Genomic DNA, 26,238 nt, shown 5'->3' with positions numbered 1-26,238 from the left:
ACTCAGACTTTCCAGAGGAGGACAACCGTATGGGATAATTGGTGTCATTGGGTAGCTAAAAAAAATATGAAGAAACAAATGTCGTCCAAACACAATTCACTGTTTTTACAGCCACAATTACTAGTCTGTTTAAGAAATAAGAAAGGCAGCGTTACACTAAAAAAAGAAAATCTATTCATATCTGTGTGGGAACCTAATCAGGCTCTTGTTTCCAATGACGATGGCTCCACAGTCGCACCAGGTCTGCGACAAGAATGCTCCTTTTGTGTGCCGATAATGTGGAAGCGATAAAATTTCCTATAAGAGACATATGTGTTTACATCACGAGATGTGTTATTTGACAAAATGCTTTGTTCTCTGCATATTTTCCATGTGGAGTTTCATGCTGGGTTGTTTTGCTGGAAAGCTTTGATTAGCTAGAATTAGTTGCTGAAGTAAAATAGACACTTTTGTTTTATGAGTCCTCTTGCTGAGCTGTAAATTATAGTAAAACATATAAGGAGTGACAGAAAGAAGTGCTGATTTGAACCTCTGACCCATGATCGGCATAAAAACATAAGATACCTCTTTCAAAGGACTACTGAGGGCCATAAATATTCCATGGTCCACTTAAAGTTAGGCCTTTTTAACAAAAAAACCCTGTTATTTTGCATAAGGGGATCTTGACTCTACAGTACTACAACAATATAAGCTGCAGTATCTAAAATATGTAGAGGTCTTTCCTTTTAATTTAAGCATGGGTTGGCCATTATCCGCAGCAGGGCAGCAAAAGCTCTGAGAGTAGTTTTTCTGAACCAGTACAACGAATCTGTGGTCAGTTAAAGAAGCTGGCACCAGCAGGTACTCAGTGGGGAAATTCAGGTATCTGTTACTTTGTAGCTTGAGCTCATCGACATTGAGTGGAATTTAAGGACACATAAATATTTCCCGCGACAATATGCAGAACAGCAGCGACAGACTCTGAAATTACTAGTGTTAATAGTTCAAAACCCATAAAATGAATGGATATGAATAACTGGCAGAAGTATTCTCTTAGTCTGAGACAGAATTTTTTTATTACTTATCTTTCTGTAAGCTGTTCTTTCTTTAGTACATGCACATCTGAACACATAGGGAAAACTGAAGTCTTCTAACTCTATCTGTGATTACAAAACATATTATTTGTATTTTCACAAATTCAATTAGTTTGCATATATTGGGCTGTAATAAATCTGAGAGCACATTAGGCAGTGAGCACAAATAATTATGGCAAGTCTTTGTTATTATGACATTAGTTATAATAGTTCATTGTCTGCCTGTTTGTGTTGCACCTTAAGGCCCTTTGCAAAGGTGTTTGGTGCACTGTTATAAAAAGCAGAGGATATTCATCCTCAGTAAACCCTATATACAGGTAAACCCTTCAGACTCTGAGGTAGGGCAATATGCCAGTCTTTAAAATCAAAATATTATGTCACTCTCCACTGTGAATATATTAGGCATGTACAAACAAGTGAAAGCAAGGAATGGTACTATTAAAAGGAAACCATGTACCTATAATACGATGTCTGCATTTTCTAGAGAAAAAGAAAGTTTTAAAGTGTGCTGTTACCTATTACTTATCATATTTCTAAATTAAACAGTTATTTCTTAATTGTTACTCCAACTTCCTGTGGCTGCTTTTGAGCAGTACCATTTCAGATATACCCAAATAGCCCGAATAAGCTTTAGTTATTTATCACAAGAGTGTGAGTTAAGTTGATGTTGCATACTTGTTGGTTCTTAAATCATAAGGTGCTAATATCTCTGTGGTGGCCCAGGTTAAAATGGGAGGAGGATTTGGGCCACAGTATCTGTAACGTAATTTTGATTCAATAACTTTTTCCGAGAACTGAGAAAATGCGTCTGAGACATTGAAATTTTGTCAAAACAAATTTATAAAATACATTGCTCTAGCAGGTAGAAGCTGTACAAATGTACTACACAACATACATTTTTAGCGCAAAATGCTTTATCTATTTATTGCATGAGATCTTCTTTTCATCAGCAAAGCTTGATTTTTTTTTTTCCAAATCTCAGATGTTTTATTCAGGTAAGGGCTGTGTTTGTGTGTGTATGTGCATTTACTTCAATGGTTGTACATGTACCTTTCCTTCTCTTCCTCCTCCTCCTCCTGTGCAGAAAGCCCTCGCAGGACACAGATGCCGAGCCGTGGAAGGTATTTTGCTAGCGACAGCATCTGCTTCCTTGGCAGCCTCCACAAGCAGTAACGTTGCTGCTGCCGGGCTGCCCCTGCCTTCATCATGTGGTTGTGCTGCTGATGGGTTGCTTAGGCTGTCCTGGCCTCCTGCATGCTGTCTTCTGTTAACCTGCCTTCGACTCTAAGGATCTATATTCAAAGGCATCTTAAAACAAAAGGCAGGCAGCCATGTGCTATTTTTCGTGTAGATAATCCAATATCCCCATTTTCTACCTGGTGCGATAGCAGAGGTCTCCAGTGGGATCAGGACACTTCTGTGTTGTTATTTGGTGTGAAAGACATCCCAAATACAGAAAATGCTATTAATATACAAAGATAGGAAAAAATAAGTACAATTGACCTTACTTCAGAGACAGTTCTCACACTTAGGTTGAGCTGTATGTGACCTTTTTAATTGGGATACTTAGGCTTCCAGATTGCTTTTTGAAAATGTTACCCTGAACTCTTGAAGGCTACACCAGCAGCACAGGGATCAGGTCAGTGCTGAGCCCTTATTTCCACAGTTACTATTTATGATATCCAGAAAATGAGTCTGAACAGTAATTGAGTCTTCAAACAGAAGAAAAACTTTTCCTCACAGAAAGTCTATTTCCTTTAGTCTGTTTGGTATTGAGCACATTTTAAGCACCTCTACAGCAGCAGTAAAAAATAAGCAGTCCCACTGAAGGTGAATTTTCTGTGTGTGCGTGCGGTGGAGGTGGTGGCAGCGGCGTTCCTGAAGTTTGTGCTGGGAATAGTAGAGATGTTGCAGGTTTCAGGGAGCTTGTAAAACCATTTGTGATTAGACACTTCTAAGTATTTTTAAGTCTTATTGTAATTTGTATACTCTGAAGGAAAATTTCTTTAACTGAAGCTTTACAACACTACATACAAAATATACTATAGAAAAAATAACCACATTACTTCCTGCAGTGCATGATTTCAACAGCACTTGCAGTCACTCCTTAGAGTTTTTCTTCTTCAGAAGCCAAATTACTCATTGTCTAGATGGCTGAACTTTCATCTCTATAAGATACTACAGCTTTGCACAATTCATTTAAAATGCTGATAAATAAGGATTCTCACTTGATTCTGAGTAGTGTTACAGTTCATTGTGACTTACTGTAGCAAATGTATTTGTTGAAGATGTAACATAAGACTTACGGTTTTAGTAACAGAAGACTTTAGAATTAGGCAGAGTCTATATAATTTTGCATTTATTTTCAAGCAAAAAGTTTTTCTAGCACCTCTGGAGAAATAATGTGCACTTATATAAGAAGGAGTGTGTGTTTTCATTTTCATGATAAATCTTTTACTAAAAGAAAATTAAGAAGTAAATGCTTCTAGAACAGATCTCTGATCTTTCTCCTTGCGTCAAACCACCTTCTGCTAGATCTGTCTTTGGGGCATCTTTCAAGAGCATCTCTGGCAATTCACCCAGTTAGGTCAGCCCTCATTACCTGTGCTTTGATTATCCTCTTCACTGGCTATTACAACCACTCTCCTTGCTTCTCACATTACTTTACTTTAGTTTCTCAAAATGCTTCCACAAATAACACGTGAATTATGCCACCACTACTGTAACCAAATTCTGCCTCAGCGAAGCAGTCAGTTGAAATGTCTGGTCCTTGCTTTTTCATTCATGTACATACAAATGCAGCCGCTCTCTGCATTTCCTCCCTAGGCTCATATAGCTAAGAAAACTGCCTCTCTCATGCAGTGTTTGATCATTTCCTCTTTATTAAAATCTTTCTTGAAACAAACTTCTTCCATAAGGCCTGTCATCGATAAGCCACTGGTAAGATGATTCTGTTTATCATCTTTCTGTGCTGGGTGATAAAACTGTCTATCAGAAAGTTAGCAAGTTACAGTCAGCACAGATCTACCTTCACTATGTTGATTCAAGGCCTTTTCTATTTCATTTACCCTTTATTACTTCTGTAACATTCAATTCTTGAAGCTCTTTACCTTTATTTGTTCATTTAGACACAGATGCTGCAGCCTGGGAGGTGAGTGTCAGTATTGCTGCTGTAGAAAAAGGAAACATCTGGTGCATAGAACGGTTTGCTCTGGGCTCGTTTGATTTGCTCACTGTCACTGAGCAGTGCATGCATGTGGCATGTTACGGGCTTCAGTGCAGGGAAGATGTCGTACGGGAAAGAGACCTGAGCTAATGAAAGAGTTTTGATTATTGAAGATTAGTTGTAAAAACATCAAGAAAAGCCTGCTGAAAAAAAGATACTGAAACCTAAGAGAGGGATGTGTATGGCCTAAGGCCTTCCTCTTCTGCCAAGACATGGATGCACGTTGGCACCTGATGCAGTTGTCGTTGGGTCCCATGAAAGTACTTACAACGGTGTTGTGAAACCTTGATGAAATTAGTGAAGGTTCTAACACTTGGCTAAATCGAGATGCATTATTATTAGTTCATAGATTTATTTGAAAATTTTTAGATTGCAAATGAAACTTTTTCTCAAAAACATGAAGTGAAATAATTCATCAAATGCCACAGGCAATTTCTGAAGCAGGGAATAACCCCCACTGAATTATTTTTATTGCTTATTCAATTTTTCTTGGATGGTAGCTCTAAGCTGTAGTAAGAGTTTAGTATGAATTCTGCTGTTTCCGAGTAAAAAACAGTACATCATCTGCTGTGCTGTACAAACACTGCATACGGTGCTTTCCCACTCATCTGTATTATTTTTTAGGTAGATGAACAGCACTCAGACCTATAGTGACCTCCAACATCCATAAATTCCTCTCAGATTTTTGAGTTGATTAGGGTTGGAATAGAGTTTCAGAAACAAGTACTTGTGCCCATAAGCTTGTAAGTTCATAGGTGTCTAAGTGTGAGTTTTCCAGTATTCGTGAATGACACAAGACTTCACTTGCCTTTGGCTTAAGTGAGACTTGCTGCATTTGAAAATCCCACTCTTAAGCATGACATTAGAAGAAACCTGAAAGTTTGCTGAAAGTTGAAAATTCTAAAACCAAATCCTTGCTCACATGCTTTAAGTGACCTGTTTTTTAAAATTACTAACTATGCAGCATCACCCAGTAAATGAAGATCAGTACCACTTATACATCCAGCCTGTGATTGGATTGTAAGAATCTAACATAGTGATCTTAAAAAAAAAAAAAAAAAAAAAAAACAAACAAACAAAAAAAACATTTTTAAGGCTTTTAAAAACAATCTTGAATGCTTGATGGTTTTGAATATCCAATTTGTAATCAAGAGCCTTCTGAGTCAGTGGTTGTCATAAGGGATGTGTAAAGCTCTTCCCTTTATGTGCTGGAGATATGCATAAAAGAAGATATCTTTCAGTGTTTAAGGAAGGTTAATTTTTTTAGTCACTACTCAATAGTTTGCAAGTTAGAATTTCAGTTGGAAAATTTCCATTCAAACTTTGGCTTTTGAGCATTAAAAGCTAACAATCAACATTTATTCACTTTTTCTTTTCTCTTTAATCTTGCAAATAACAGTTTCACAACCTGACCATCTCAATGTGAGGTATTAGATTGCTATTTAGAACCCTAACAGTGGTATTTGCAAAAATATCCATTTTACTCCTGCAGCAGTGGTGTGCAATATTTTTGCAAATTGGCTAGCTCGTTATACAAACAGATATTTAAATGAAGTTATACAACCTTCCAGTCCACATGACAATTTTGCTAGCATTAGTGTGAATTTTTTTGCAAGGCATGCACCCACTTACGGAATAGCTTTGATTTAAAGACTAAGCAAAGCAAAAAGATAATTATTGATATGTATTTTTATATTTGCTTTGATTGTTTAAAACAAATTTATAAAAATTCCAGGCTAAAGCCTGTCTTGTCACCTAGGAGTGAACCAGTGATAAATGAAATATATTAATAACAAAATATCTTTTACTCTCTCTCTCCACTTAAAAATATCTTTACCTCATGCTACTTGTGATGCAGCCAATAAATCCCTCAACATACTGGTAGGGGAGGTGCATATAACTCTAATTTTATTCTGCTTTTAATCTGTGCATTTCCAAAACAAAATAATTACCCAGATAGTCACTATAATGGCCCACATTTCTTCTGACTCACTCTCTGATTCTTAAAGTATTGTAGACATTTTGCTTGCCAGTCCTACTGAGATCCAAGTGTCAAATGACCAACCTCAACTCACCAGCCGGCCCTCTTCTGGCTGGAGCACCAGGCTTCTCTCTATGCATTGCAATGAAGTTTTGATCTTGTGATACCAGGTCAAGATACAGCTACACCATGGGCTGCCAGCAGTTAGATGTGATAAACACACTTTTACGGACCAGTAGTTGCCAACTGGGCTGCAATCTCTATTTGCCATGCTGTTCGCCATCATTGACTTTCTATTTCATTTTGCTCTCTAAGAAAGACTACTTTGATGTAGAAAAAACATCTAACTCCATCTCTCTGCCTTGTTAGCTTACTTGGGAATGGAGAAGGGGATTCTTTCAAACTTCAGTTGATAAGCCTACATTTATTTTTACATATAATTATTTTCCAGCAAAATATCTAAACACCACTGATTTCAAAGTATCTGTCTGCTCCTTTTGTAGCCTGTGCTTGGTGTTGAGAAGGGATGGCACCAAGCAAGCAAGCAAACACCTGTGTTCACTAAGCAACCAGAGCTCTGGCTGTGCCCCTGCTTCACGCGTGTGTCTAGCCCCTGAGTCACTGAGCGAACGGCATTGTGTAACTTTCGTTTCTGTGCAGGCTTGTTATATTAGAAAAATTGTTCCAAAGAAAGCAACAATTATGACATAAGCACATCTGGCTCTTGCAAATTATTCTTTATTAAGCTTTCATTTAATTACATGTGCTGAAAGGTCTGCTTTTGATTACTGTAATTTTTTTTATTTGTCCATCTGAATGATAGTAATGTTGGAAATTACATACAAACCACCTGGCTTTTTTCTCACTAATAAGGCAAAGTTTATATAGATTTATGTGCAGAAAAGGGATTAGGATCTTCCCTGTTTATGGTAGAAGAATTATTGCTGATGCTAATTCAAGGTGAGGGTTTAACTTTGGTCACTGGAAGGAAATTAAACCTGTTTGATTTTTTTCAGTAAACACTTTGGATTGGTAGGAGTAGTTTACTTCAATATACACATCTTTTATTATGTTTCAGGTAAACTTTTTGGAAAGTTGGATGCATATTCATATGAATATTTTTGTATTTTCATCATTATTTACAGGAATTTGTAAGGCCTACATTCTTATTAACATTCATAGAAGTTAAAGATAAAAATCTTTGTACAGTGAGATGGAAACATACCCTGTTGCCTCTTTTACCTTTCATTGCTATATAGAGAACATGCAGCATTGCATTTCAGTAGCAAACGATTCACATATCAGCTTCCAGTAGAAGTTCTGTAGTTGATGGATAGTTTCTGGGTAAGTAGACATAGGCCTGAAGTATTAATTGTTTTTGACAAGGGTTGATAACGCTTTCTTATAAGCAGTGTTATAATATTGCTTTTTTTTTTTTGCATATTTGGGCACAGTATAACTTTTTGCTCTTTACTGTGACACTCATTAACAAGGGAGGAAAAAGCAGCTAAAAATCAAATTAAGAAAAAAGGTATTGGTGTGTCTGAGTATCAGAAAATTTCTAGATTTCTTTTTCCTCTTTGCAAATAATAAGAAAGGAAAACAAGAAAATGCTGAAAAAGATCTATATTTCTTTCAAGAGAAGAAACAAAGGACAATAAAAAATATGTACATTTACTGCTTCTCTTTTAGGCATGTTGCAGGAATATACTATATATCTTCTTGTCTTCCAGCAACTATATGCAGCTCAGCTGGCTAGCATGCAAGTTTCTCCTGGAGCCAAAATGCCATCTACTCCACAGCCACCAAATACGACAGGGGCGCTTTCACCCACTGGCATGAAAAATGAGAAGAGAGGGACCAGCCCGGTAACTCAAGTTAAGGTATTTTTCAAGGAAGAAGAAAGTGGGTGTTTGAAAAGGGCAATGAAATTAGAGGGTCTGTATAATTGTTTTAACAGTTGGAAGTTCAACCACATGAAAGCTGTTCAATGTTCAGATAAAATGTTCATTTTTAGTGCTATATTATCAGTACAGAGAATGGAAGAGAAAGTATTCGCTTCTTGCTTCCAGAAATACCAGACATCCCTCTTCCTACCATATGCATCAGTGCAGATTCATTTCTAAAATGTGGTATTCTCAAGATTTCAGTTTGTAATCTAGTAATGTGCATAAATAGCGTCCATTTCATGACTTGTTTCAAATCGAACATTTGAATATCTTAAAATATGGTGCTAGCTTACATTGCTAGGGCAAGAGAGACTGTAGATCTTCTAATTATTTCACAAATTCCAAGCTGTACTTTCGCCACGATTTTGGAAAAAACCTCCCATAAAAATAAAATGCAAGTGAGGATTCCGGGGAAACATTGTGTCAGAGCAGCTGGATTTGACTCTTGCTGATTTTGCAGAGCTGCTAAGCGGGCTGCTCCGCGCCGGTTCTGCACCCTCACTGAATGCTTGTGCCTGATTATTCTCACTTGCTTAGAAGTGGGCAGCTACAATATGGCAATTGCCAGCAATTTGAAACGAACTTTGGGCACCCCTTGAAATCTGGTGCAGCTGGTCCCTTTCGGGGGGAACGGTTTTGCTTTTATTGCTGTGTTTTCCTGCGGTTGTTCTGAATTCTGCAGGAGCAAATAAGTTGGAAAACAATTTACTTTGAACGATTACGTTCCTAATTAGGGGGCAAAAAGCATACAAATACTTGATCGTTTTGGATACTAGCACTATAGATGCAGAAATACTGAAATAGATCGAAGGAAGGTATATAGTGACTCTGCAGAGAGATGATGTGATTTTGGTAATTGCTTAAGCCATATAGGCACACAGGTCTTAGGCTCAAATCAGCCTGGAAAGATTTTACTCACATAAGTGGAGGGTTTCTTTCTTCATTTTTTGACATGAAAGTAAAATATCATTTGTTTTTTCATTATCATCAATCATTGTGGTAAAGTGTGGGTGAGCAGATATTTCTGTCTGGGCTGATAAATTTCCATGACACTTTTTTGCTAGGCTGAGAGTACTAATAAATAAAAACTATTCCATTATGGCCAGATCTAACATTTGTTTAGCAAAGCGTTCACTTTACTTAACTCTAGATACGTATTAGTCTAATATTTTACCTCTTGCAATCCAGTGCCAGGCTTGAAAGCGGTCAGTGAAATTCACTGCAGATGCAGAGCTTGTTATGGCAAATACAGAAGCCACCGAAAGCAAAGGCCAACTGTTTCAGCAAAGTTGCCATAGTACAGTGATACCTAACACCAGTGATTTATGGTATTGAGAATATACTACTGACTACTTTAATGTGAAAAAGTAATTTCATAAGTGAGTGAGCCAAATGGATCTACACCAAACCAAACCTTTACTGTATGAGTAAAATTTTCCCTGGTTCAATTTAAGCACATATCTCCTTGAACCAAGGCCAATACCATTCCAGCATTGTGGCCAGCTGAGTCCTATTACTGACTTGACCACATGCAAATTCTTGGGGGTTTCCCTACATAATTTAACTTGAATAGACTGAAATATATGTTAATAAAAAAAGAAGCCTTTCTATACTTAGTTTATTAAGCACACTATTGCACTGAAGATATTAAAGGTAAACTACAAGTGCTTAATGTAGACAAATAGCAGTGGATAATAAAAAATTAATAATTATTATAACAGCACTCTAATAAACTAGAATTTGTATACTGTCTTTGCAAATACAGTTACCTTTACAGGACATGGCAGTTTTGGTGGTCATGCATTGCTTAAAAAACCCTCAATGTTTTTTGTTTATTTGAATAGATAGTATTGTAGTGTTACATACAAATATGCTCATTATTTATAGAACTACTGAGATACTTTTACAGGATTCAGATCTTTCAAAAAATAATGATAGGTTTTTCAAGTCTATGACCAGAATGCTTTCCAGCTTTTCAGTGGTTTCGCAGAAATGAGAATGCTCCCTATGAAGAACAAGCGAACAGGTTCTGGCAGTGGTCAGTTCTTTTCCCATGGTGGTATCGTCAGTACTACTAGGCAGAAAAGCATTTAGAAATTGAATGTGGTAGCACAGGTTTGTATGTGTGCATGCTCACAAGCCCTAGTCCTGCAAACTTCGTGGTCCAAAAGGAGCTCTGAACTCTCACAAAACTTTGTTGAAGCCAGTTGGTGTCTGTGCAGGGAAACAGCTGCTGTTTACGTGGCTGCAAAGCACAAGAATGTACTGTGTGCCTTACCTTGCAGGACTAGGCAGGGAAACCTCTGTGCTTCTGCTTTCACTTGGACTCTGAATGGGTGTGGGCATTTGTGTGCACTGCAAGGTCAGGGAGAATAAAAAGTCATGCAGTTTTATGGAAATACTTTAAAGCTGGAAATACAATGGCATTATAAATACCTGTTTGTTACATTCATCTGTTTAATGCGTTGTGTATGGTTAGATGTGCTTTGATAAATCTCTGCTTGACACTAAGGAGAATGGAAAAGATGAACTAATGTAGTGTATTATTGTATTCTGTCATATATTTCTAAGCTTTGAAGCGATCAGTGCTGTGTTTTAAAATATAGACCATATTCTCTTATAGCCAGCATAATTCTGCTTTGTGCATGCTTTAAATGAGATCTCTCTGTCTTACTGGGCTCTTTAATGACAGAAAAATCACTATTTCACAGTTTTTCAAATGCTCTGTCTTGCTGGTTGCTAGCATATTATGCAAAATGGACAAGCCCAAAGAATGGGAAGGAGGTTACATTGTGAATATCCACCCTGATCAAAAAAATCAGGGGCTGATGAATGAGGCTTCTTCCAAAAATTAAGTGATTTCTCAAATGGAGTTATTCTCTTATAGCACTGAGACAAGATATATGTCAAAGAACAAGTTACTTCCATAATTACTTGCATATAAAAAGTATCGAAATACATAAGTATGCTGATACTTAATTTACGTATCCATATGAAATATTCTTTGTCTTTATAAAAATAAACATATGGATACAGTAAAGAATAAATGTGGCAGAAATAATTACAGAATACAAAAATAATTACAAAAGTATAAACCAGTCATGAAGCAGAATTGCATTTACATGAAATCTGTCAAAAATACGTGATGTACTCGAATAATAAAATACTGTAAAATATACAGCATTAAATAGCATAAAATAAGGTATCACGCAATATGAATTGATTAATGTAGTAAATCAAGAAATTCAAATTCACTTATCTTCCATTATGGGGAAACAGCATAAACAAAACTTGCACTCAGAATAAGATGTATGGAATGTGTAAGTTAGTAGCAGCATTAAATATGGGCCAAAGAATTGTCAGGGATCTCAAATGTTTCTTTCACAGAAGTACTTCTGATTGCTTAGTTTCTAATACATATAAAAATAAGCTACATAACTTATTTTTATAGTGCCAGGAACTTTTCAAATAGAACCAATGCAAAAGCATTACTGAGCTGCTAGAATTTTTAAATAATTCTTTGTAAATGCCCTAGGTTAATTTAGATCTCTGAAAACACATTAGGAAATTAAGCTGTAATGTGAGCTAATTCAAATTTTAATTTGGCAAAAAGAACGATCCAGCCACATAGTTAATGTAAATAGAAGCATAACACAGAGAAATTAATGAGGTTTCCTTTCACTGAATCTTAAAGGAGGCAGATAATTAGCTTCTTTTGTTATTACTGCAGGAGAATGTGGTATTGTCTTGAAGGTGTAAAATAACTGCAGCTTGCAAAATGATGTGTTCATTTGTCTTTTTCTAATAATTATTTACATTAAACTCTTGTAGGATGAAGCAGCCCAGCCACTGAATCTTTCAGCCCGACCGAAGACAGCTGAACCTGTCAAATCCCCGACATCTCCAACACAGAACCTCTTTCCAGCTAGTAAAAGCAGTCCAGTGACTGTGACAAGTAAGAGTGGCATCCCCAGCCCCCTCGGTGGAACTCTAGGAAGAGGATCCTCTTTAGGTAAATCTGCCCTGGGAAAAGGAGAAGCTGATATTTTTCCTGTGTGAAAATCTCAGCTTGAGAACACTCACAACATCTGAATTAAGTACTTATCTGGACCTACATCTCTGTTTAAAATGAAGAGAAAATCAAGAAAGGTTGTCCAATACCATTGGATTTCAGGGACTTGGCTTACAAGAGTAACCAAAATGATACGATAGTGATATTTATCTACAGGAAATATGGCAAAAGAACATACAGTGTAAGAAATATATCTATGTATGTATACATAAATATATAATGCATATAAACATACGTATAAAGGTTTATGTGAGTATCTTTCCTAAACATATCAATTAGGTGCATAGTTACCTTTTCGATTTTGCCTCTGGATTAGGCAAACAAAAAAAATACATTTGCATGCATGCAGAGCCTGATTGGGTATTAGAAATACATGTGTGATGGCCCATGTGATTAATTCAGTCTAGTGGGACAGTGCACATACCTTAAACTAAGCATATTTTAAGCACTTTTTTGAACCAGGGCAAAGGAACATTCAGTATTGCTTACAGTAAACTAGAAGTTAGGCAAGAAGGTAACTCCAAATGTGGTTTTCAGTTATTTAGCCCAGGTATGCCATTAGCTTTACCCATAACTGCATTCTGAAAGAAACGTAATCCTCAGTGTTCTAAGGATTATATTTGTTTTACCAGGACTATATTTTGGGTATATTAATTTTTAATAAAGACAAAAAGGCTTCAATCCAGCTAATGCATATCCTTTTATTATTTTTTCATACGTGTGACTTTTTAAAAAAAATTCAGATGGTTGTGGGTAGGGAATTTTTGATTTTGATGTTTAAGATTCTTTAATTAAGAAATAAAGTTTATTAAATAAGGAAACGAAATTGATCTGAAAACTATGTGTGAAGACTATCTTAACCAGTCAAGAAATAGGATCAAGAGCTCTAAAATTTAGATGATCACAGTGCTAAAGTTCAAACAGTAAATTTTAACAGTTACTAAATACTTACTACAAACCACTTATTCACAATCTGTAGCTCAAGTGTACTTATAAATATATAGCAACACTTGTGAATAATGAACAGATATATTAAATACATACATTAAATATATAAAAATTACAATTTGTTCCATTCTCAAAACACTTGGGAACCTCATGATCTCTAAAAGTTTCTGCAGTTAGATATTCACCTGTCAGTTTATTTCTGACTACCACTACAGTGGCACATCAGCTTGAACTGAAAAACCATTCTAGTGAGATAGATAGACAAGATAGGCCTAGGATGTGAATATTTGTAATGTAAAGACATAAAAATTTTCCTCTTGGTTCTAAAGTATAAAAGAAGCCTGGGGAAACATTGTCAAAAATCAGCAAGAAGCATGAGAGCTCTGCTCCATTTCTTAGATAAACTGAGGTGATCGGGAGTCTGAATGTCATTAAAGGTCAGACAGACTTTGTTCACAACTCACTAAGGCTCCAAAAGGAAACTTAGGTGGCTAACTCCTGCCCAAGAAAAGCAGCTGTTGCTCCCTAATGTGAAGTTATCATGAGGTGTGCTTTAGTTCTGACAGAAAATGTTGCAGTTTGATCACATCTGTTCTCATCTAGACTGCAGTATTAAATCAGCTGCCCTAAATCCTAACTTTTTTGATTTTAAAAGAATTTAGGGTCCTTTGAGGTTGAAATTTGCTATATATTACTTAGATGAACTGTAGTGTAGTCAAAAGAATTGAAGCAACTAGGAAAATGATCTTGAAGAATTTCAGGTCTTAGCCTGTTTGCTATCTTTTTAGTGGAGCGATACTGAGTTCCAAAATAGCACCAGAGCTTTAACAAAAGACATTCACTTATCAGGCAGGATAGCTCAAAGTTCCTAGCCAGAAGGTGTATCTATGATAAATATATAGATCTATATAGGGATGTATGTATTTTCAGATGTATCTGTGTCCTGTGTAATGCAAACTCCCATATAAGTACCGGTGGGTCAAGTTAAAGGTTCCCCACAGCAACACAAAACTACCAGTCACCAAATAACTGTTGCCTTTTGGTCTAAAATCAAAAAGTATATCTGGGGTACTAATCCTTACCTCTAAGGTGTATTTTAAGATGCAAAGGAAATGTTTCATGTGAGTTTGCTATATGTTTAAAAGGTTCTCTTTCTGTCCAGAGTGTGTAATAGAAAGAAAATAAATAAATATTTTCTCTCTGCTGATGTCTAGCTTTAGACTCATGTTAAGGTGATAACATGCTCTGTCCCCTGCTGTTAACTGTAGATGCTCTTTCTGAAATTGGAAGCTGACTATGCGGAGTGATGGTTTTCTCTTGATAAAGAAATTCTAAAAATTGACATATACTTTTATGGCCAAATAGATAAGATTTCTTTCTCCTTCATTTTTTATCTCTTAAAATTTCAAAGACTGCCACTTAAGCTTCAGACTGGTGCTATGTTAAACATATTCAACCTTAGAGTCCACAGATCTGTTGCTACGTATCAGGCTACGTCAAGAATTCAGAGGTTGTATTTATAACATAGCAAAACCGGGGCACAGGCTTATCAGTCAAGTCTATAGATTACTTCAGCCTTCAAAAGACAATTGTCACTCCTCCTGCTCCTTCTGCAGAAGTTAGTCAGCTCTAAGTGGATAAGAGCTAGATTTTGGTTTGGATGTTGCCTAAATAAAGTGTGTTCTCTGTTTATAGATATCCTTTCCAGTCTTAACTCACCTGCCCTGTTTGGGGACCAGGACACAGTAATGAAAGCCATTCAGGAGGCTCGAAAAATGAGAGAGCAAATCCAAAGGGAGCAGCAGCAGCAGCAGCCACATGGTGTTGATGGAAAATTGCCCTCCATGAACAACATGGGTCTTAACAACTGCAGGAATGAAAAGGTAATGTCTCCTATTGCCACACTGTCATTCATTCCTTTTTTTTCCCCCCAGCAAACAGCTTTTTATTTTTATATAGAAATTCTTTTTTACAGCTTTTAACCATCTCTGATTTTAGGGTAAATACAGCTTGTCACTTCAGAGTGCTGTGTCACAAACTTCTCTACCTTTACATGACAGCATTCGAAAGACCAGTCCTATGCACTACACATGCATGTGACAATATGGAAAAATAATTGGGTGAAGCTGGCATGGTTTGTGGTCATTAGATTTTAAATTGTGCTTTTGAGGGTAATTGGATTGACAAATATGACAGAAACACTGTTTGACCACTAGTGTGGTTCAATAGTATAATACCACTGAACATACATGAGTGTGCTTGAATATATGACTCAGATTCAACAAGGTATTTAGGCTCAAAACAGTGCTTTTGGCTCTTGGTTTCAATGCGAAATTAGGGAACAAATTTTTTGTTGAATCTTGGCTGTAGTTTCCAAACAATAAAAAGGAAATGGAAGCCCCACAATAAAATGGTAAATTAGGGAAAGTGGAGAGAGAGCATGGCCAGCATTGGACTGAGCAAGATAGCATTTAGTTTACAAAACTGCAGGATCATACACTGAAGGTGAGGAGCAGTTTTTGTCACATACACTGAAGGACTGCACAGAGGAAAAAGAGTTCTCTTGGAGAATTCTTTATATCCATGTAGTCCTGCTCTGTGGCCTTTCCAAGGTCTGGGAGACCTGCTCAGGGAGCAGGTCCCTGTGTGTATGTCTGAGCCAGTGAACACTGAATCGTGTAATTGGCTGAGCTACAAGGCAGCACTTTGGATGAAGAATGCTGTTCTGTTGCCTTCCCTAGCAATGACTTACCCTGCAAAAAATACAGCATGCACATTATTTTCCACTACTGGCACAAAATCAGTTATATACCACAATACGTATTGTACATTCTGTATAACGAGAAAGGAAAAAGTATTTCTGCTAGTGCTAGTTTAGATGACAGCATTTAAAACTCACTTGATACAGACTGATACTGTAAAAAACATGAAAATTAATAATTGATCAAGCAGGCCATATTCAGAAAAAACTCTAATTGTAATGTCAGTGTTTATCTTAACTAACTGAGAGGTAGGATGCTGAACCCCAAGTTATGAAAATAAAATAAATATCACACCTATGATCAGTATTAACAATTTATAAAATAATGCTTATTTTAAAATGTATTTTACACATTTCAGTGGCTTGACATTTAAAAATATCCAACACACTATAAGGGCTATTAAAGGAATTCTTAACATTTGATTCGAAAAAACGGCATCCACTTACTTATCAGGTCTGCTCCCTAAGTGTTTTCAGTACCTCATTTACGTCTTATATTGGATATAATAAGTTTCTATATCCTCCTTCACCTTTTATAGCAAAGTCAGTAAAGATTTCAGTGAATGATCTGAAATTTCTTTGTTGCACAGGTTAATTGTAATACACAATTGCATGTAGGAACAACAAAGATCGACTTACAGGTTCCAGGGTGAGGTTGTGTGTTAGGCAGTCAGAGAAAAGAAAATCTTTTTACTTGCAAATTTAGCAGAGTCAATGGGAATCCTTTAAAAATAAACAACAGCATTCTCAAATGCCGTAGTTTTGTGGGAGACTTTTCTGGGTAGCGCTGGTGATTTTAAAACTCTTAAGAATAAGTTGGCAGCAAGGAAATATATTTTTAAATCTCTCAGTATCCTTAAATAATCCTACGTGTTTTATTTACTGTGTTTATGGAGTAAGCCATTAAGGCTGGAAAAAGTTTTAGGATATACTCTGTATTTACCTTTGGTATGTTAGTTTGCCATTCTTGTTCTGTAGATGCAAGAAGGGCAGGGTTTACAAAAGACAAATAAGTCATTTAAAAGATAAATAAGTCATTTTTAATGATGACATGTCCCCACTCTCTATTCTAAATAAAATAAGATAATTAATTCAGAGTCATGAATACTAAAGGAATGTATTTATATTTTATAGGAGGTATAAAATGAAGTGAAAACAGAAGCATACTTTGCACAAATTCTAGAGTACTCTTTTTTTCCCCTTGATTTCCCCCAATTCAATTTTTACATTGGTGATATATTCTTTTTACTCTAAAAATGATGGGCAGGATGATCAAAATGAGGGGGAGGAAATGATAGATCACTTCAGAAACAAAAACATAATTTTACAATAATTGTATGCCAAGAAGATGACATATAGTGTCTGTCATAATCCCAGTAAAGCTTTGATAAATAGTTGCAATTTTGAATTGGCTTTTTTTGAAGAATCAGGACCCTATGTTTTCAGAACCAAATTTTCAGAAATTGGCTTCAGGTAATTAGACTTGTATAAATGAGTAGCTAGAAGCCAGCACCAGAAAAAGATGACAAATTAATTGGCTGCAGCTGGTTTAAAAAAAAAGCTATTGAGTCCTGGTCAGTTACTGGTGTTCAAGTTCAGAGAGCTGGTAACAGTTTGTTGTGCAAATGATTACACTTACAAAATTATGTACATAGCTTCAAAGCCTGAGCTCAGGCCTTTTTGAAAATGTGTCATTTAAATCTCAGAATGCTTTGTATTTGGCTAGATGCACAGAATTAAAAAAATTAAAAATTGCCTGTGTTCATATTCTGCTGTTAAAAAAAAAAAAAACAAAAAAAAACAAAAAAAAAAAACTACAAAGCAAAAGAGCAAAAGCCTGCTGGACTCTGGCCCAGTCATACTCTAAGATTTGATAAAGTGTTAAGGATTGGCTACACTTTAAGCCAATACCATTCTATAAACCTCTACGTTTATACTGTCATTTTAGTTTGTGCAAACAAGGGATGAGGTTGTTAAAGCAGAGTTGGCTTTTTCTACTATACCTGGTGCTGATCAGCTGTAGGCAGACTGAGGAAAGAAAAGAGGAAACAGTGTGAGTGGTTTCAGAGCGTAAAGAGAAACATCGATGGAGGGCAGGGAATTCAGAAAATTCAGAAAATAGTGTACAGACTTCAGTTTGAGCAAAAGCAAAATCATGTAAAGATTGACTTTGTTAAGAGGATATGACTTTTTTTCCAGTCAAGCCATGTTTACCTTCAGCAAAAATGAGTGCATTAAAGTATTTAAAGAGAATTTGCATTACTAGAGCTACTTGCATTTATTTTTAGTATTTCAGACTAGGATGATTGCCTCAGAAAGTTGCTTTGATTTAAAGCTTTAAATGAACCTGAAGATACTTTATAATTTATAAGATACCTAACGTATTTAAAAGGGTCAGATCTTATCATTTTTTGTGCATAAAGCATGCAAATACTGATAAAAAAATTCAGAAAATCTTTGTAGAATAAATATAGGCAGAAATGTGTTCATATTCAATGGAGAAAAATGTATGAGGTCAGGACAAAACATCTATCCGCTAAATTACTATGCCCAACATACCTACTTGACCCAGGGACACCTCCCACCCCACTTTCCTTCCCATGAAGCATATTCATTGAGATGAAAGGAAACAGGACTGGATATAATTTTAATACATTTATATTCCATTCCCACTCTTTTTTAGATTTTCAGGTAACTATATGTTTGCAGTAGGAAACCAGAATTAGACCCTAAAAGATATTACCTGAGTCATCACCTACTTCCTGGAAGTAGCACCTCTTATAATGAGCCTTTTATTCCTTTTTTATTTTTAAAGCAGAATTATTACAAGTTGAATCTACATAATTTATCCTACTATAGACCACAGCTTGTATGCAAAATCTGTACATTCTTAAAATCATATATTATTTACCCTTGGAGATGTTACAGTCTGTTGATCAAATCCATATTTAGGCACTTGCATTTGGCTTGATAAGCCATAACGACGCCTTTGGAGGTGCTACGGTCTGCTGTATTAAGGGACTGTTAAATACGTGGATTATTGACACAACAGAGTGTAACAACTCCTCTGGAGCTGCTACGCTTCAGCATTTATATGAAGGCACTGCACATGCGTGCAAACTTGGCCTGATAAAAACACTTCAGGAAATCTTTGCAGAAAAAGTTACTAGTCATGCATAATCTCCTTTTGACTGCCTGCAGACCTGCGATGATTTCCTCATAGTATTACTTTTTTCTAAATGCAAAAAGTACTGGATTATGTTGCCAGCAATTTCTTACCAGCTTTTTTCCTGACATATATTCAGTATTGTAGACAGAACAGCTGCAGAGGCAGGAGGAGATGCAATGTCTTTTCTGTAAGTGCCAGAATCACTGAGCGAAGCACCAGCTATCCTTGTTATTAGTCATTTCTCAACTCAGATTAAGAAAAGAAGACACACAGTTAAGAGAAAACTTCTCCTGTCTTCTATTATCTTTTCTCCTTTTAGTGAAAATACTCATGATTATCCTTAAATTTTGAACATGAGTAAGTTGGTCATAAGGGCCTTGTGGATTGGGTATGCAAGAACTGATCTATTCTCTTTTGCTCTTACCTTTTAGGAAAATCTTCCTATAGCCTTTATAGCCTTTCTTTTTCATTAGTGACTTGTAGAAGAATTGTTAGTTGTAACTAGTAAATAAGAGGTTCATACTTATATATCAGTCTGCTGGGAAACATAATAGCAGGAACTGTAAGCATATTCAGTTAAATAGTTATTTCTGTTGGTTAAAGCTTAATTCTACTTGTAATTAAAGGGCAAATACCTCACAATCAGGCCAAATAAGTGGATAGCGGTATCAACAGCAAATGAGTAGTTTTGCAAAGTTGTTACATTTATTATGGTGTTGCCTTGAGAGTCTTTGTTCTCACCTGCATTTTAAAAATTAGAGAAAAAATTTAGAAAATCCATACTCACATACAGTTTAAAAAATGTTCCTCCCCAGGGAGCTTATATTTAAGTTTAAATTTAATTTCATTTTAAAAATATATTCCTAATTTCTATAATAGAAAATTTGGAACTGTATGGAGAGAAAAAGAACACTGATTTAGTTAAGGAGCTGCTAATGTGATCTCACTTTCTTGCAAGAATATAGACAATTTATTCAATTCAGTGGGTGTGTATTCCATCTGTCTAATGAAGAATCTTGTTTCCACAAAGAGACATGGCAACTGGGAAACTGGTTTTCCTGAGCAGGGAGTTTGGCTCAGCCAGAGTGTCTTCCCCTGGGGAGGTTCTGAGACCTGGAAGGTATCCGCGCTGCCCGGAAAGACCCCTTTTACAGGCCCGTCATTTTATAACAGATAAATGACTGGCCCAGAATTGGGAAAAATTTAAAATACAAACCCTAGTGGTCCTTGTAATTCTTGCATCGCAAATGTCCTATATGCTTTATGGTGAATTTGGCCAATTTAGTAATCTGCTTGTGGCTATAAATAAATTGTAAGGAAAGATTTTCTGTATTAAGTGTTTAAAGTTAACTTCCTAAGGACATATATGGGCACTTTAATATCGGTTTCCTCATTTTTAATAATTTTGAATGCCAGTATTTTTAATGAAAGAGTATTGGTGGTCAATGCTTTGAAATCCATTATTTTTGTTAGGTGTATGAATATGGATCTGGATCTAATCTTGGTAGTTTGAAAATCCTGTACTGTTAAATTTTGTTCTAAAAAATTCATGTAAAAAAGGAAATTAAAAATAATAATATTGTATTCTTTTTTTTTTTTTTTTTTGAAACTGCAGTATTTTGCAATTTCCTTTTTTAGGCTTAGTGCTTATCCAGGCTAGATGAAAAAATGTGCCTTCATTTTATATTGTTTCCTCAATAATTTTGAAAGAAAAATGATTAGTGACTCAAATAAAAGTTTTCTTAAATACCTATGTTGTGGGAGCCTAAGTCCCACTGAGGCAGCTCTGAAAATCTTAGTCAGACAAGCAGCTTTGTGAGTGTCTATACAGCAGTAGTCTATTTCCAGTGGAATTCAGTAGCGCTGTATCCTTCTGCCGCACTTTTTACGATTATTTGGGCAATTCAGAATTTCAGCTGATGTAATACTGCCCCCTTTTATTAGAACTGGAAAACATACTGGACTTCAAATACATAACTTTGTAGCTGGAAAAATTCTGTTTAATTATGCTGTTGATTTCAACATTTGAATTTGCATGATGATAAGGCATGAAATCAGTACTATTTCATAACAATAAGTGGAAAAAAAAAACATAACAATTCTGAATAACGGTTTTAGCAGGCTATGTTGTGTATGTTATGACTGGACTTCCTAAGCTGCATATTACCTCAGGGAGTTTCCTGTTTTTTTCCTGAGATATGCAAGGTGTTGATGAACAGGAATTATAGCATTTATATGAATTTCATTGTCATATGTGCTTGCATTGGATTTATTAATCAGTGTATTTATAGGATGACAGTAGGGCACAATGGTCCCTGTTCTTTGCTTTTTATTTTTCCATTCTGAGGCCTGATCAGGAATTAGATGCATCTTTGAATAGCTAAATGATTTTAATATCTCTCAGACTTGCAGAAGTGTTGCAGTGAATTTATCTTTTCAGTTAGAAGTTTAAAATGCATTTTAAATTAAATTCAAAACAGAGCATCTTGGGGGGGGGGAGGGGAGGGGAGGGGAAGTGATCCCTGGGTCTCCAGCCATGTCTTTTAAAGTGAAATGTTTCTACTATAAACCAAAAAAAAAAAAAAAAATCTGACTTTCAATATAACATTGAAATCTACACTGTATCACTAGCTTTTGTGGGTGTCATAGGAAGTAAAATCAGACTTAGAAATTGTACCTATATTTATGGAAGTATTTTACTTGATCTCTGACTGTGTATTCAGGGAGGAAGGTGATGGAAGTTGTAACTGCAGATGCACAGACGGGCCAAATGCAGCCATGGCACTGTACTCAAATTATTGTAAGAGTTATGAGAGGAAAATGCTATTGCTCACATTAGCCTCTCTGTAAGAACATAGCTCCATTATCAAGGCCAGCTTTATAATAGGAACCAGGTGCAGGACGTTGTGGGTATGAAATCTTGTCAAGTCTGTTCTTCAAACTCCAGAGTGAGAAATAATGAAGTTGCACATGAAATGTTAGCTTTCCCTATCTGTACATAATATTGTGATTCAGTCTTTAATTGATCTCATGCAATTACTCAATTGCTGTTATTATTTAGACCTAAATATTTATAGTCATGCCTGCTAATATACCTACTGAAATTTTTTTTCGGATTCACTTTTGTATGCTATATGCAGATGGACAAAAAATGATGTACTTTAAATTTACATATTCAAAGTACACGTTCACTCAGACAGCGAAATCGACAGTGAGCAGACACAAAGGAACGCTGCAAAATCCCTGGCGCATATAGGTCACCTAAATTGCAGATAAGTTATCTTTGGTGCTAACCTTCTCTGGCCCCAGATTTGCCCCTGTGGAAGGATTTGCTGTGCAAACTGGTTATTTTTAAGCCTTTTGCTCAATTGCCTTACTTCCCAGAATTGTCTCGACAAAGTTGGTAGTTTGTACATTTGTGTTCTAATATATTAAAGATGCAGTTAAATGCTTAGTCCCCCAAATTATATGGAGACTGGTATAAAATAAAATCTAAATTATTTGTCTATTGCTTAAATTATCAAAATCAATTAATTAAATGAAAAGAATGTAAACTTTGGAAAGCCTGAATCGCTGAAACTTTGCGGGACCATACTTCAGTAAAAACAGTTTGAGCAGTTCAGCAGTGATGTGCAAATATAAGAAAATGCACCTAAACATGAGGAACTTATATGAAAAACTATTATTTGAATAACTATGTATTTATACCTTATATATTGAAGAAACTTCCTGTATTACTAAATTTTTCAATTTTTTGTGCTCCCAGTTCAATCGCAACAGCCTTTGACAGTAAAATACTGTTTTCAAGAAAAGAAACCTGCACATTCTTTAGCTATTAATTACTAGTTTTGCATTTGAATATTGGCTAACAAAGTTTTTGCCACTACTTGTGCTTAACGGTATGTTTGGATGGTGGCTGAATACAACTACATTATTTTCATTTCTATTGTCCGGGCTAGTTGAAGGGTTGCCTAGCTGCAGGTTTAAAACCTCATTAATAATGATGATACTGATGATGATTGTAGTAGTGGTAGTAATAATAAGAAGAAAAGTGCTTGGCCCCTTTCTTTTGTCTCAGCACAAGAAAAAATGCAAAATACACTGTTTTTCCACGCACATGGGGTATTTCCTGTAGAAAGGATAAAAGCTTTGTCCTATTTTGGTCTTCTCCCTTAAATCTTGGAGTGGCAAAAAATCCCAAAGGGGCAGAAATAGATTAAGATGGGTCCCAGAGGTGAACGTGGAAAAATTTGCACAAACCAATGTGGATAATTTTTCCCGGAGGATGATGTTCTGCCATAAAGAGTTGTGTCTTTGTGATGACTGTAACAGCATAATGATTATATCTTCTTATGTACAATCCATTTGCTGAGCTATTCAAGAGAGTTTGCAGACATACAGTGAAATGTATTCTATGTTTTTATTATCGTTCTCCACAAAAGAATAAAGATAGGTTGAGAATTACTGTTCAAACATTCATTCTCTGCGACAGGAATATATTCATTGATTTAAATTGTGGGTCAGAATGGCAGCTGCAGAATCCTATCATATCACTTCTTCAGTTGTTCTGAGAAATATCAAATACATTTGCATATTATTTCACATGTAGATACAAGCACCGACATCCACAAAAGTTACTGCCGTTTATTTCCAGCCTCTCTCTGTGTATTCCTTCAGGTAAATGCACAATATCAAATGTATTAGCAGTGCAACTCCAGTAATTGCAATAGATTAAGTACAGCATGGGTAAATCGGGATTATTTTGCCTGATACTTTATTACTTTCTAAAGTTAAAGATGTCTCCTGTTTCTCAGATATCATTAGGCTGCATCAATAGGTATGACAAATTGAAATACGCTCGTGGTTGTAGGATATTTACATATGTGAGTTTATCCTCTACTTTATGCAGACTTAGCTGGTTTGCTTCAATCAAAGGAGTAAGCATTGGCAGGTAAAATTGTCTTCTTTCGTCTCATGAAAAGACTTGAGCAAACAATGCAAAACGGTGTTTGCAAATGTTTGTTTGAAATCTGATTAATGGAATTTGGCCATGCTTATTCCTTCCTTTGTTTTCTTTTCACAAATCTTCATGCAAACGGATTTTTATTTCTATGGATGTATTTGCATATGAACATGGACATTTGTGCACAATTACAGACATTTGCTGTTTATGCCCAAATTGCTTACCCTCTACTCATAAAAACGGAGGCTCTGATTCCGCACCCACTCCAAACTCCGTGCTGACCGAATGAGGAACGCAGTAACAGGGAGCTTGTCCAGCCCCAGTACAATGCTGAGATTAATTACAGATCTTTGCAGAGTCTCTGTGATCTCTGTGACAATTTAACCTAGGGATCTTGCAGACCTTGCTGCACTGCCATCTTTTCCTTCCTATGCTATGCTAGAGACTTTTCCTATGGCAATGAAGGTAATGGGTGCAGGAGCTGATAGCTGCAAGTAAAGGCTTTCTACTCCCTAGGAGGTCTTCTAGCTGAGGGAATTCCCAGTTGCTCTTTCCAGGTAGTTTAAGGCACTGTTAAGCTGTTATCATGAAGTCAGACATCAAAAACAATGTGATTTGTCTTAAATGACCAACTAGAGCATAAACCACAAGTAGCAAACTATTAAGCATTTAAGTGAATAGTTCATGCATAACTCATGAGTTGGACTGTTTGAACACTTACGAGTTCCTCATACATATATAGAAATTGCTGATCCTCCAGGGGTAGTTTGAAAAGATAAGAAAGAGGGTATTCGTTGTTTTGATAAATTGTTTGCTGTGTATAGCTTGTCCATCTGTAGTCACATAACGCTATCCCATAAACAGGCCTATCTCAATTGGAAATGTGTAACAGGGTAATAAATGATCTTCAACATCAGATTACTCATACTAAAATCATGCTCGAGTCATAGTAAGCTGTTATAACACTATTTAAAACCTAAAGTATGCCTAACCCACAAGCTGAAATTGCCCAGCTTACATCCTGAAAATCTACAGACAGCATTAATTTCTCAGTATTTCACTTTTATGCCTGTGGCCTCTAACATGTTGCAAATGCCTCTATAAGAAGGGCTGGAAAAACATATCAAATTTCCGTTCTCTGCCACGTGCTGACATTCATTAACTGAGGGAGAACAGAGACAAGGTTTTGGAGAGATCTCCTCTTCGCCTCCACCCATTCTAAAGCAATTTGTTAAACAGCCAGGAAGAGAAGTGGACACTTGCGGCTTAATGTCAGACCTGTGTTGCTCGTGTAGCTGTGTGCACGCTTTCACTGTTACCTTGCCAAAACCTTCTTGAGATAACAGGCAATGGATGCATTCTTATCTCACTGCCATTTTCTCTGCATCCAAAGTTAAATTGCTACGTGACAATTTCATTATATGGCTACTCTTCACATGAACTATCTTTTTAGATTGATTGATTGATTGATTCTTGCTTAGTGCATCCTGCTTTTACATGCTAGTTTCCTTCCATTTCTGAAGCACAGGAACACTCTTTGCTACATTTCAGATGCCAGTGCGAATAGGAGCTATCACGGGGAGGATGTGCATTAGAATGGTACACAAAGTGAGTCGCTGACACATCATGTGCTGTAAAAATTCCTGTTCTGTCAAGGGTTGCCAAAACATACTCAGTTGCCAGCTCCTTGCCAGAATTCTGTTCCTTGCCTGATGCCAGTCAATCTCCTTGAATGCTCATGAATAAGATTAGGTTGGCTGGCTGCGCTCTTCCTCCTAAGGGATTCCCTTTATCAAGGGATTACCTGCCTGCTGTAATTTGCATAAAGCCTGTGTTTTATTCTCCAGTATCATGCTATAAATCATGGTACGTGATGGCTGTTAAACATCTTATTAATGAAGTATAAGTCAGCTATTTGTTTCCTTTCAGAAAATAACTCAAAACTTACAAACTCAAAAAAGAAATTGTCCTGCAAACTGTTGCTCCCAACTTCTTTCTCCCAAGCTTTACTTTTTTCTTTCTCTTTGTAAGGAAGGGGCTGAGTTAAATTTAGCACAATTTTGGCTTCCAAGAAAAAATGCTTAGGTGAATATTTT

The 26,238-nt window shown here is 36.2% G+C and overlaps 1 protein-coding gene across 13 annotated transcripts in view; it reads left to right on the top strand.

Moving 5' to 3' along the window:
• SOX6 (SRY-box transcription factor 6) overlaps positions 1–26,238 on the top strand; it is a 366,958-nt gene that overhangs the window by 298,242 nt on the left and 42,478 nt on the right. For all 13 annotated transcript variants that reach the window (XM_062576052.1, XM_062576050.1, XM_062576051.1 and 10 more), the window contains 3 exons: positions 8,014–8,163; positions 12,061–12,241; positions 14,945–15,132. In XM_062576052.1, the coding sequence (XP_062432036.1) occupies positions 8,014–8,163; positions 12,061–12,241; positions 14,945–15,132 (519 nt within the window). The remainder of the gene's footprint in view (positions 1–8,013; positions 8,164–12,060; positions 12,242–14,944; positions 15,133–26,238) is intronic.

This window comes from Rhea pennata, chromosome 5, assembly GCF_028389875.1.
Source record: "Rhea pennata isolate bPtePen1 chromosome 5, bPtePen1.pri, whole genome shotgun sequence".
Lineage (NCBI taxonomy): Eukaryota > Metazoa > Chordata > Aves > Rheiformes > Rheidae > Rhea > Rhea pennata.
The sequence above is the reverse complement of the archived record's forward strand: the minus strand, read 5'-3'. Positions and strand labels throughout refer to the sequence as shown.